At 47.5% G+C, this 13,795-nt stretch overlaps 1 protein-coding gene across 1 annotated transcript in view; it reads right to left on the bottom strand.

Annotated features, from left to right (window-relative positions):
* Window positions 1-13,795, bottom strand: part of TAF2 (TATA-box binding protein associated factor 2) — a 209,330-nt gene that overhangs the window by 94,762 nt on the left and 100,773 nt on the right. Inside the window, exon 16 of the mRNA XM_082258212.1 lies at window positions 615-867. Within this exon, the coding sequence (XP_082114338.1) occupies window positions 615-867 (253 nt within the window). The remainder of the gene's footprint in view (window positions 1-614; window positions 868-13,795) is intronic.

Genomic DNA, 13,795 nt, shown 5'->3' with positions numbered 1-13,795 from the left:
GGTCCGCCTCTGTGAAAGAGCCCTTAGGCTGGCCATACACAGTGTGAATTTCTTTCCTACAACCACGGGTAGCAGGAAAGAAATGTGCACAGTTTCCCCATCAACATAAACAGTGTTGACAGGGGAATCAGAAGTTGCCTTCTCCCAGCGGGATGGAGGGGTGGGTGGGGGAAGCCCTCCCCACCAGGAGAAGACAACGATAATTGCAAGTGAATCCTGAAGGCTGGTTGTACCCAAGTTGATTGATCAACCAACTTGGTACATTCAGTCTGCCCATTAACTGTTTGAAAACGATTCGGTGTATAGCTGGCCTTATGCCCCATACACACGTGCAGATTATCTGCAGACTTTTGTCTGCAGACTTACCAAAACCATATAATATGAGGTCAAACCTAAACACTTTCAATTTGTATGCAATCCTGCAGGCCCTTGCACTACATAGAAAAGGTAAGTCTGCAGACAAAAGTCTGCAGATAATCTGCACGTGTGTATGGGGCCTTAGACAACTACAGTGCCATTTAAAAATGCTCAGATTAAACAAGACAATAAAGGATAAGTTACTTTAACTAGACAGTCTTTGTTAAATGGTCTGTAAAGGTCAACATAGCTCTTACCTTGGCCAGACAAAAGCATGCCATCATTCTGACTCGGTAGAAGCATTGTTCCTGCTCAAGAATATCTGTCAGGGCGAGACGAGAGGCAGGTGTAGGGAAGGTCTCCAAGGCTAGAATAGCTTCTTCCTGTGCCACCACATCTCTCTCATAACGCAACTGGTACTGCCACATAAAATCAGCCTGTTCGAACTCTACTTTCCTCAGCACCGACATGTCGGGGTCAATTCTGATCCACAGCAAGGGGGAGTCAGCACTGTAACAAGAAATATCATTCAAATAACCAACCACCATCAAGGATACATTAGCCAATGCTGATTAGGCCTATCTTTCAAGATCATAGCAGTTTCCCACATTGTATTACATGCATTACCAACATTGCTTTAATTCACTTTCTGTGACCCCCCAGCATCTACCCTTTATCTTGTATCTGTAGTCTCAAAAATGTCAAATGCCATTCTGGACACCACAGTATGTGCCGGCGCACTGAGGACCAAAACCACAAAGGGAGCCCATTAGGAAGTATTGGGAAAATGCATTAGTTGCAACTTGTCAGCAGGGCACTCTCCACTACCTGTGTCCTGCTATGTAAGGACTGGACCCCAAAAGTTTAGCCAGCAATAGATAGATTGAATCTCAGATGGTTCAGCAGGGCCTGGCCGAGATTCGATCCATCTATGGGCAGGCTGGTTGTACTGAAGTCAATCCATCGATCGACTTTAGTAGAACCAGCCTGTCAGGGGAAAGCTCCCCATTGGCAGAACACAATAGTTCCACGAGAGGGTTCCCCCCTATCAACACTTGTTGATGGGGATATCAAGCAATTTTCTGTTGCAGGAAAATCACGTCATCTACGATTTGCTTTGGGTTTACTGCTGTACCTGTCTCCACCGAGTGGATTGCTCATTTTTCCAATTCTGATAGTAGTAAACAGTGGCACAGGAACTGTATATAGGAAAATTACCTAAAACATGGAAATAATGCTTTTTTCATTAGTCAGGTGAGGGAAGGGGAAAAACTTGTCTAGATAATATGAATGCTTGTGCCCCCATTGAGAAGACTACCCCTTACACTTGCTGCCCTCTGTCATTGGCAAAGGAAGCAAGGGGACATTTCCCAAAAAGAAATACAAATAACTAAGAAAAACGTTTTGTGTTTTTTGTAGTAAAGCAGGAAAGGGTCAGAACCCTTCTCAGGTGGTCTTTTGGTCCCTTGTTCCTAGTATCAGAGGAAGCAAGCTACGGATGTTGACAATGCTGGTAAGAGTTTTAGGCTACGTTCACATCTTGGCATTGCTATTACAGGCCTTATTATGGGCGTTTTTCAGGCGTTTTTTTTGTGCAGGCGTTTTTAGATTGACTAGAGACCAATGGAAAACGCCTGTAATCTGCCCAAAAAGAAGCTCATGTACTTTTTTGAGCGTTGAGCGTTTTGCTTATGGCGTCAAAACGCTCAGATGTGAACAGGGGCCATTGAAATGAATAGGATTTGTCTTGTTGGACGTTTTGAGAGCTGATCCTAGAGCAGAAAAACGCCCCCAAAACGCCTACATGTGAACGTAGCCTAACTGTAAGAAAAATAAAAAGGGTAGATTAAGCAAAGAAATGAGCAAAGTCTGCAGGGACTACGTTTTATAGGTGTCCTTTAAAAAATATGTTGCCCCACAATTTCATATTTTGGATATGCACCTATTGTATCATGTACTAGTATGAAATAGTATCCTGTTCTCTTTAATGTATTCCTTTGAGTGAAATGGCTGGTGTTACTGCCAGTCCCTGTGCTTTCCTATTAAAAACTGACTACACCAGGCATGAGAGCACAGCGTGATCAGTTCTCTAGCTATGCTGGAAACTCCTCCAATGATCAGACTTGTCCTGACACGCCCCCCTGCACAGACTTTCACTGGGAAGTTCAGTGTGCTTCTGCTTCTCCTCCCCCAGCTCTTATGCAGCTGAGAACAGAGGAATAGTAATCACTTATTAAATAAAAGGGTATTTATAATGTTTTTTAGATCTATACACAAACGTTTTGGTTCTCATTTCTATTTTAAACTGAATAAGTTGTTTTACAAGGTGATTGTTTAAAAAAATCACTTTATGTATTAGGTGGTACCTGCTTATAGGTTCATTTGCATCAAAGAGGGACCCAGTCTACTTGCTTGCACAGGAGTGCACTGCGCTAACGTCCAATAGACTAGGAGTTAAAGGATTAGTGTAAATGATTCATGGAATGTGAAGGCCGGCATAAATCAATGGTGTTATATACAGTACATGAATAAAATGAAGAGCTTAATAACTTGATGTCAATATTGGCCAAGCTATAAAAGAAGAACCATCCCTCTGGATGGCTTGGCAGGGGTCAAACATGTGTGGTCAACTGAACCTTGCTACAGAGTCATGAAGTTTATTACAGCAATAAAACCTTGTAACATATGTCTTCCACATTGGACAGTCAGGCTTTGAACATCACATATGTATCCAATTTAATTATTTTTTTTTTTTTTTTTAACTCTCATTGCCTCCATGAAAATTAAAAAAAAAATTTTATGTACTTACCATAAAATCAATTTCTTGGAGTTCATCAACGGACACAGCACTCCATAAATCATAACTACTGGGTTATATTGCCTCCTCCAGGAGTAGGACTAGGGAGAACAAAAAAACACCTTGATACGACCACGAGCCGTCCTCAGCTTGGTATACAACCCCCCTCTCTGCTCTAGATAATCAGTTTAGTAGCAGAAGTATTAGAAGTATCAGAACTCCATAGAGGGGTGGGTGCTGTGTCCGTCAAACTCAGAGAAATGGATTTTACTCTAAGTACAAAAATCCCATTTTCTCTTTCGTTCATCAATGGACACAGCGCTCCATAAATCATAACTACTGGGACGTCCAAAAGCAGTGCCAAAAGGAAAATGAGGGGTGGAGAAAATAACCCAAGGCTAAACATAAGTGCCCTTAACCAGGACACAGGAGCCCTGTCTAAAAAAAAAAAAAAAGTTTAAAGAAAAACACCCCTCAAGAGGGAACAGCTCCTCTTAAACAGCAGCCCGCAAAAGTCTGCGGCCAAAAGAAGCATATGCAGATTTATCTACCTTTTAGAATTTTGTAAAGGTATGCACTGACGACCAAGCGGCCGCCTCGCAAACTTGCGATATTGATGCCGGATGATGGAAGGACCAAGAAGCACTCAGCTCCAAAGTAGAATGCTCAGTGACAGGGAAAGGTGGAACCGGAGCTTTAATGGAATAGTCCCGAGTCACGTCTGTCTGATCTATCTGGTGATGGTAGCCGAAGGAGCAGCTACCCCCTTTTCTTGGTCCGTATGTAACCACAAAAAGCGAGTCTGACCTCTGAAAGGAATCAGTAGCTGCCAGATGCACCCGAATCGCATGAACCACATCCAAGATATGCAAAGCAAATTCCTTGGGATGAGCCAGCGTGGGATACAAGGAAGGAAACACAATGTTTCATTGAAATGGAAGTCAGAGACAACTTTAGCAGGAGTGATGGACAAGGACGAAGAACCACTTTATCCCTATGGACCACCAGATAGGGACTGCGACAGGATAATGCCACCAATTCCGACATTTAGCGGGCCAAGGTAATAGCCACAAAGAATGTTAACTTCTGGGATTAGGTAGACAAGGGAATCTCCGGAATATTCTCAAATGGAGGTTTCTGGAGAACAGAAAGCACTAAATTTAAATCCCATGGCGGCAAAAGAGACCATACAGGTGGAGCCACATGTCGAACCCCCTGAATGAAGGTACGAACTAAAGAGCGCGTGGCTAGGGGTCGCTGAAAGTAGATTGCCAAGGCAGACACCTGGCCATTGATGGTACATGGATACCTAAAACTGTATATCTTGCTGGAAGACGACTTCTTTGGCTTCACCATAGTAGGGATCATTGATCCAGACAAACCTATCCCTCAACACCTGACTTTTAATAGCTAGACAAGATAAATGGTCTTCTCTGAGAGGAAGCCCCCAAAGGACGTTTACGCCACCAGGATGATTGGAAGATCCTCGCTCCCAATTCCTCGCAGGAACTGCAGGAGAAGCCTGAGCCGAGGATGATACTGGCCTTACCGTGGCCCTTGGTCGCCTGCGGCGTCTGTCAGAGGACCCCATGACCTTGTCACAAACTTCGGTATCCTCCTGTGGAGCTGAACCTGCTAAAGGAGCTGCATGTAGGACTGTGCAAACAGAACTGTCTAGAAGGAGGATACCACCAGACTCAGAATCTGTATGCAAATCGGGAGAGGGAACAGTCTGTGTGACAGCAGCCGGTGAATCATGGCCTGGGATTCCTGAAATTTGTCCAGAGGAAGGACCACCCTGATCAGAATTAAAATCAGACCTAGGTAAATCAATTCCCTGGACAGGGATAGGGGGGACCTTAGGTAGTTTGGACATCACCTGAACCTTTGCATGAATTAAATCCATACAAGGAGACGAAGGACCTAAAAAACCTAAAAAGAACAAACTTTGCCCCCCTTTCTGGGTACCACCAAAAGTAACATTTCGCTGATCTCTCCGACACTCACAAAAGAAGTCCACGGGGGCTGGAAACTAGCGAAGATGTCCCCCCCCCCCACCCCAATAATGGGTGAGGGCAGAACTTCATGCTGAAGGGGTCTTGTCTGCTGGTCTGGAGAAGTTAGCCCTAGGCTTAACAGACCAAGGTTGCTTGGAACCTCCCGGGGAAGATTTAAAATATCTATTTCCCTTATTTTCCATCCCAGAAGCATGAAAGAATTTTCTATAGGCTGAGGAGAGCCCCTGTCTGTGACGAGGCTCCTTCCCTTTCCTTGACTGTGGCAGGAAGGTACTCTCACCCCCCGTGATACCCTTTAATGACGTCATCCAGGGTAGCCCCAAACAAACGATCGCCTTGAAAGGGCAGATTAATGAGAGCTTTCTTAGAGGCTTGGTCTGTGGACCAATTCTTAAGCCACAGCACGTGCCTAATCACCACCACTGAAGCAGAACGTTTGGACAGCAAAGGAGCTAAATCAAAAGCTGCATCACAAATAAACTTCAGCCCATGGACCAACTGGTCCGCTAAATTAACATAAGCAGCGGGGACCTGCTCACTCCCCAGGCCCTGGCGCAAAAAATTGGCCCATTCAGTTAGGGTCTGAGACACCAGGGCTGAGGCAAAGACTGGCCGCAGTGCCAAACCAGCCATCGTAAACATGCTGCGTGTCAATGCATTTGCTTTCCTGTCAGTTGGGTCCTTAAAAGGACGGGGATTCCTCTACTGGGACCATGGTTGCTTTTTTTCAACCTGAAAACAGGAGGGTAGACCACTGGTGAACTAGTCCATTTTTTTAAAAAGTAACTCCTCAAAAGGGTAACCTACAGCAAAACGTTTGGGGACCACAAAAGGGTAAGTTTGGTTGTTCCCATTCCTTACAGGAAAACCTGTCAAAATGAGGCACATAAGGAAAACACCTTTGGAAAACAAGGCGAGTTATGCGTACCAAACGAAACAACCGCATCCTCCATTTTTAAAGTTTTATGCACTGCAGTGATAAGTGCGTCCACCAGTGCTTTTTCATTTGCTGCTGCGACCATGGAGGAATCATCCTCACTATTGGATGGATCTGAGAAGTGGGATATTATTCCCCTGACGGGCCGCGTCCACAGCGGCATCGCCAGTGCAATCATGAGAAGCTGGGGTTCAGAGGGACTTGCCACCTCAATGAGGAGGTCAGCGGGGGAGATGTGACCCTGAGGCTCCATAAGGAAAGGAAGACCTTGCAGTACAAAAACTATCTTTTGGCACCACTTAAGGATGCCCTCGAGGCTCAGGGTACTTATCGGCAGAGAGAGAGATAACCGGGACCCCCAAGAACTCGCCCTACCGACCGAAGGAGCACAGAGAATTCGAACGCAGCATCATCATAGACGCCATCCCTGTTCATATGTCCCCGGTACAGGAAGAGGAGACTGAGGAGGAAGAGGAGGATTTTCGGCATCCCCACAAGACTTCGGTCATCCAAGTGTCTCCTGGACTAAGGGAAAATGGCCCCAGCGACATCGGGCTACACAAACATGGCCACTAACCAGAGACCAGCCAGACTAAGGAAAAATGGCCTCCGTGACATCATCGGGCTACATAAACATGGGCGCCAACTGGAGACCAGCCAGACTAAGGGAAAATGGCCACCATCAGCAACAAATGCTGAAGCATGCTGCCAGGATCTTCCCTGCTCCCTCTGCAAGGGGACGCCCTGAAGGTAGGACACTTCAGGGGAGACTCCGCTGCGCACTCTGCACTGGTCTGCACTCGGACCCCCTGCACTATACCCATACTGCAAACAATAGGGCATGCACCTAGGGGTCTCCTACACTGGGACCGCTCCAGACTACCAGGGCAGGACACACACTATCCCAGGACCCTTACAGAGCTGGGAAAGCAGGGGAGACCCCAGGGGTCTCCTTTGCATTCTCTGCCTTGGGACCCCCACCAGATTCCAGGTTCAGACAGGGGGGAAAGGGAGTGGAGGAAGCCCAGCTCACTCAGGGATTTAAGGATGGGAGGAGGGAACCTGCAGGCAGGTCCGACCATTCCTGGAGGTTACCTGCGTCCAAAAAACTGTGTTAAGTGAATAAATCAGCGCATACGATAATTGAAAGTATGAAAGCAGCTATACCAAAACTTTTTTCACTATAAAATAGATAATGTACCCTCATTGTTTGTTTTATTACCTGCGTCCACCCCAAAAAACACAAAAAAGGGGAGAGAGGGAACTGTACTCACCCTTCCATGGGGCGGGTAACGCTCCAGACAGAATCCTCGCCACCAAAGTAGGGGAGCGGTTGGCTAAGGGACTGCTGCGACTCAGACCCAAGCCCAGTCGTATGCGACGTTGCGAGACGTTAACTCGCAGGCCAGCCTCCATCCATGAGGCTATGTCGTGGCTGACCTAGCGGGTAGCTGTGGTTTGCACGCACTTGCTGGCTGGGCTAGGGGGGCCACTGGATCTAGATTATCCAGCCCGTCCCGCAGCCGGCAGTTGATTGTAGATCTCTCGAGAGAAAAAACAAAAAAGATGTAAGGAAGGAGAAAAAAAATCGCTAGGACCAGAGATCCCAGACGGGAGCCTAGGTCCTTACTCCAGACTAGACAGATTAAAACTGATTACCTAAAGCAGAGAGAGGGGTTATATACCAAGCTAAAGATGGCGCATGGGTGTGGCCAGGTGGTTTTTGTTCTGCCTAGTGCTATTCCTGGAGGAGGCAAAATAACCCAGTAGATATGATTTATGGAGCGCTGTGTCCATCGATGAATGAACGAGAAAACGGTTTTATAAACATGGAAGACACTTAAGACCATGCAGACTGATGCAGCACACAATTCCTGCATTAAAAAAATCACCCCAATTATCTGTATACATAGAACCACCTTCTACCATGCATTTAAATTTGCACTTGTAAGTTTCAGGTTCAGAGATTGCCAGAATACCATGTGAGAGGAGAATCTCAGAGAAGGGGAAATGCACATGAAATGTTCTGGGATGCAGAAGTGTGAGGAAGCGAATATAACAGTCGGTGATTAGACAGTGCAGTTTAAAAGAGTAATGAGCAAGTATTACCCCTAAGCAATGAACATAGGAAGTTGTTAGGTAGAGTTTTCGAGTTGCTGTGCTCAATGTTCTTTAAAAGACCAACCTACCTACATCTCTCATATCTGTAATATAAAGACACCATTACACAGATGTTACTGATCTCAGAAGACAAGCTCCATGTGGTTGTGATTATTACAGCAAATAAAAGAACAGGAAAAGACCACCCTATGAAACACAACTCATAAGTAATGTACAGGCCACTCTTATAAGGAGACACTGGGGGGAGAGTTACTAAAACTGGAGCCCTCAGAGAATGCATTAAAGTGGATGTATACCCCATTCATGAAATCTCACCTGGGCACATTTATCTGTAGTGTTTACTAGTAGTGTTCTAAAGCCCTAAGTCCTGTGTCTTACCGCTGCTCCGTTCCTCGGTTATCAGCATAACATCTGACACAGGAGATAAAAGCAGCTGGAAATTTGTGTCGGGTAAGGGACTTCGAGACACATAAGCAGAGAGGTTGTCTATTCACAGCACAGATTTTAAAGTTTCTTCATCATCCCTCTGGCTGTATGGAGGAGGAGGGGGGTGCCTTTCCTCCAATCAGCTCACACACGGTGTATGCCTAGACTCCCCCCCCCCCCCCCCCCCACTGCTAAAACATGAAGAAAAAATTGTAACACAATGTGCACCTTCTAAAGAATATAGAAAGTTAAACACAGCAGCTATACATGTAAAACTTATGTAGGGAGATTTGTCTCATCTTTGTGCATCATCAGAGGCTGTTCACTTCACTGGATATATGTGAGGGTTTACATCAAATTTAAGGTAAAAAAAAAAAAAAAAAGTATGTCTTTCAGAACTACTTTAAAGCACATCTTAACTGTATCTGAGCACCACAAACCAAAAACGCTATTTAACGCATTTTTAAAATTCATAGCAAACTCCCCCATTCATTCATGTCTCCATGCCTTATTTTGTTGAGAAATCACTTTGAACCCCCCCTTAGCATTTATGGCTGTGGCCATCTCAAGTAAGGGGGCAAAGGATTCATGTAGCATTTACTTCCTGGAATCCATCTGCAATTAGCTCAAGTTTGTATGCAGGAGAGTGTGCTTCGCTGAGAAAACCTCCTCCTCTCCTGAAGACTCCTGGGATTAGGGCATAATTTACGTAGGCAAGAAACCAGGAAGTAACTGAAGAAATGTAACAAAAAAAAAGGGATTTTGACTGACTGTAAAATCCATTTCTCTGATGTTCATTGATGGACATTGATCTTCTTAACCATTGGGTTAAACCTGCCCCTTACAGAAGTAGGACACAAGGCAGAAAAAAAGTCTGGCTACGCCTATGGGCAGTTCCAGGGGGTTAACTCCCTCTCTCTGCTATAGGTACCCAGTTTTGTTACAAGTGTCAGAAGAATTACAACTCCACAGAGGGGTGGGTGCTGTGTCCGTCAATAAACATCAGAGAAATGGATTTTACGCCAAGTCAAAAATCACATTTTCTCTTTCATTCATTGACGGACACAGCTCCTGATCTTCTTAACCATTGGGACTCCCAAAGCAGTGTTAAACATGAGGGGTGGGAACAGTGAAAAAGACATTCCCAAGGCTAACTATAGCCAATTGAGGTAAACAGAAGCTCAACCAAAACAACTGGGACGCACCAGAAAAAAACAATACACTCTCAAAGAGGACCAGGTCCTCTAAACAGCAGCCTACAAAACCTTGCGGCCAAAGGAAACATCCACAGATGCCAACACATCCACTTTATAGGACTTTGTGAAAGTGTGCACCGGCCACCAGGTGTCCGCCTTGCAAACCTGTCACTGATGCCCGATGACGGAAGGCACAGGAGTCACTGAGCGCCGAGTAGAGTGTGCCTTGACATGGAAAGGAGGAACCTGACCCTTGATGGAATAGGCCTGAATCACCGTCTGTCTGATCCATCTGGAAATAGTCACAGAGGAAGCGGACAACCTTTTCCAATGACCATCCGTAAGCACAAATAGTGAATCGGATTTCCTAAAGGACTCCATAGCTGCCAGGTACAACCTAAGTGCCCAGACCACATCCAAGGCAATTTCTTACGGATGTTTCGGCTGGGACACAGGGAACCCCAAGAGACTCACACCACGCATGTATGTCTTCCACGTACGGTGGTAGATCTTCCTAGATTTCCTCTGTATCTTTTACCGCCTGCCAATATTCCACCCCGGGAATGTGTATGGCAGAAAGGGCTGGAAAGAACCGTTCTGCCAACCTTAGAATGCCGGCTACCTCCTGAGCCACCAGGGCAATTCTTGTGCTTCCTTGGTGAGTGACATAAGCCACATCCGTGGCATTGTCCAATTGAATGCACACTGGGCATCCCTGAAGACAGTCTGTCCAAAGATCCTGACAGTCTGATCGCTCGGAGTTCCAGAACATTGATCGGTAATCTGGACTCTTCCAATGTCCAGATCCCCTGAGCAGAATGCCTGCCGAGGACACCTCCCCAGCTGGCATCCATGATGACCACTGTCCAATACAAGGGGAGAAAGGATTTTCCCAGCCAAAGTGCCAGAGAGCAAAGCCTTCACATCAGGGACTCCTTGTTACCCGACTCAGTCGGATCTGATTGTCCAGAGACAGCGGAGTCTTGTCCCATTTTGTCAGAATTCAGCCGAACTCCCGCAGTGTTCGTATTGTGATCTCCAGGTTCCCCGCCAGAGTAGAGGGAAACTCTGCTCGCAGAAGGAGATTGTCCAAGTAGCCCAGTACTGCGACCCCCCGTTGGCGTAGCAAGGCTAGCACCGGAGCCAACATTTTTGTGAAGACGCGAGGAGGGAAGGCGAGACCAAAGGGTAATGCCACAAACTGTTAATGCTCCTCTCCCACAGCAAAGCGGAGAAAACGCTGGTGACTGGCACATATTGGAATGTTAAGATAGCCATGCTTAATATCTATAGAGGCGAGGAAATCCGATGCAGGGATACCACCACCGTTCGAATGGACTCCATTCTGAACTGCCGTACCCGCACAAAGCAGTTTAGCGCCTTGAGATCCAGGACTGGACGCACTTTGCATTCCTTCCTGGGAACTGTGAACAGGTTTGAGTGGAAATCCTCCATACAGACCCTGTAACGAGTCTGGGGACAGGCGCAGGTTGGAAGGAAAAAACCTTGCTGGGGGACAAGAGCGAAACTCGATCTTGTTGCCGGACCCAAATGACTTCATGGACCCACTTGTCTTGCACAAGGGAAGTCCACGGGTCCGGAAATCAATGAAGACGTACCCCCACCCCTGATACGGGTGAGGGTGCACATTCATGCAGAAGGAGCCTCATCCGCAGGTCTGGAGAAGCACACTTTTGGCTTGCCAGACCAGGTACGTTTGGATTTGCCAAAAGGAGGCCCTGAAAGGCTTCGAGCCCTTGTCAGTCGATCCTGAGGGACGAAAAAAACTTCTTATGAGCCGAGTAGGAAGGACCACATCTACGACGAGGTTCCTTGCCCTTAGTAGCCTGCAGAAGAAAGGTACTCTTCCCCCCTGTGAGACCTTTAATGATGTCATCCAGGGTAGGTCCAAACAGACGACCTCCTTGAAGGAGAAGATCAGTCAAGACCTTTTTAGAAGTCTGGTCCGCAGACCAGCATTTGAGTCAAAAGACACGCCCAAGGATCACCGCCAAAACAGAGATGCGAGCCGGTCAGCCGGATCCTTAAAGGCCAGGGACTCTTTCACAGGAATCATGGTTGCCTTGTTTAATCTGGAAATCGTAGGGACTACCACTGGTGGCACAGTTCACACTTCTTAAGGAGGGACTCCTCATAGGGGTAACGCCTAGTAAAACGCTTAGGAACCCCACGGGAAGGCTTTGGTCATCCCCACTTTTTGCGCCAATTCTGTCAAAATAGGCAGGGAAAGGAAACATCTTTGCCGCTCTGGATGGCTTGTGAGTGCCAAAGGGTACCTGCACCTCCGTCGCAGCTTCAGCTGCGTCCTCCATCTTTAGGGTCTCACGCACAGATAAAATCAGTGCATCTACCAGTGCATTTTCGTGCGCGGTCGCAGACGTGGAGAAACCATCCTCCCTATTTAGAGGATTCCGGGCGAGTAGTCGCAGACCAAGCAAGGTTACCCAAGTCTGCGGTGGCCTAAATCAGTTTCAGGATCTGAGGAGACAGATGAGGCAGGGGAAGACAGGGAGGCACTTTTTGCTAGCCAGACCCCCGCAAGTCGCCTCCACCCAGGATACAAGGGACTCTAGGACCACTGTCAATGCATGGGTTGACGGTTGGGACCCGGAGGGCCCCGCAGCCTCAGAGAGGAGATCAGGTGGGGAAATGTGCTCCAAAGACTCCATGAGTCACCAGGGGGTACCCACTTAATAGTGTAACACACTGCTAAGGGACAACCACCATCATGCTGGCAGCACCACCAGGTCACCAAGCACAAGGCACAGAGCTATCCTCAGCAGAGAGGGAGAGGACCCAGCTCCAAGGGATAAGGAGGGGCTCCCACCGCCGAAATCCCACAGGGCTCCACGGTCATAATAACAATAACCAGCGCTCAGAGAGCAAAACAGACTGCACAATATAATGTGTGAGTGTCGATGCACTACACACACATTAGTCCTTTAGGAAGTCCATGGGGAGGAAAATGTGTAGAGGGATAATCGCACTGCTGGTACAGCCGTCAGCTCTGGAGAGAGCTAGAAGGAACTCTGTAGGCAGATAAGGACAGAGAAAGAGAGCAGTGCCATCTGAGTGCGGTAAAACGATTAATTGGTACACACAGTAATAGTGACTCACAGAAAGATTGTAGAGATGCACCAAGAAGTAATATTGTTCATCTGCTCTGTGGACATGGAGTGGCGTGTAGGTGTGCAGCTTCAGGTCCCCGGCTGTGACGGTGGGTTCCGGCACTGGATCTCTGGAGCTTCCGTCTCACTCGATGTCATCACGTTCGGTTGGAGCAGGGGAATGCACGTGTTCGGAGCATGATGAAGGAGCACACATGCTCCGAACGCGTGTATTCCCCTGCTCCAACCGGAAGTGACGACATCAAGTGAGGCGGAAGCTGTACCAATAAATCGTTTTACCACATTTAGCACCACTGCTATTTGCAATGCAAACCACAAGAAAATGGCTGCCAAGCTACACAAACATGGCCGCCGTGTATAGGAATACACAAGGCTACAACAAAATGGTGGCGCCACAAGGCGTACAGGGGCCCAAAGATCGGGAGACCAGGCCTCAGGACAGATCCAGGCAGGACAGGGCGCCCTGGCAGGAGCCCCCACCAGGTGCAACCCTCCCCCTGCCAGTCGATCGCCCAGTCGCCGGCAGCAAACCCCCCATCACCATTTAGCGTCCTGCCCCCACTTCAGGAAAGTGGTTAGACCACCCCAAAAAATACATCCCCAGCGTATGTGGAGTAGGGGCAGGGTGAGGAACTTGGCGGGGGGGGGGGGGGTGCCTGTGTAAAGGAGGGGAACCCGGGGGACTGACTGTCCCAAGAAGCGGCCCACGTCCACCCCAAAACCCTCCAGGAGGGACAGCTACTCACCATACCAGGAACCAAGTGGGCACCGCTCCAGACAGATCTTTCTCCCCA

Source organism: Pelophylax lessonae, assembly GCF_965119305.1.
Source record: "Pelophylax lessonae genome assembly, chromosome: 5".
Lineage (NCBI taxonomy): Eukaryota > Metazoa > Chordata > Amphibia > Anura > Ranidae > Pelophylax > Pelophylax lessonae.
The sequence above is the reverse complement of the archived record's forward strand: the minus strand, read 5'-3'. Positions and strand labels throughout refer to the sequence as shown.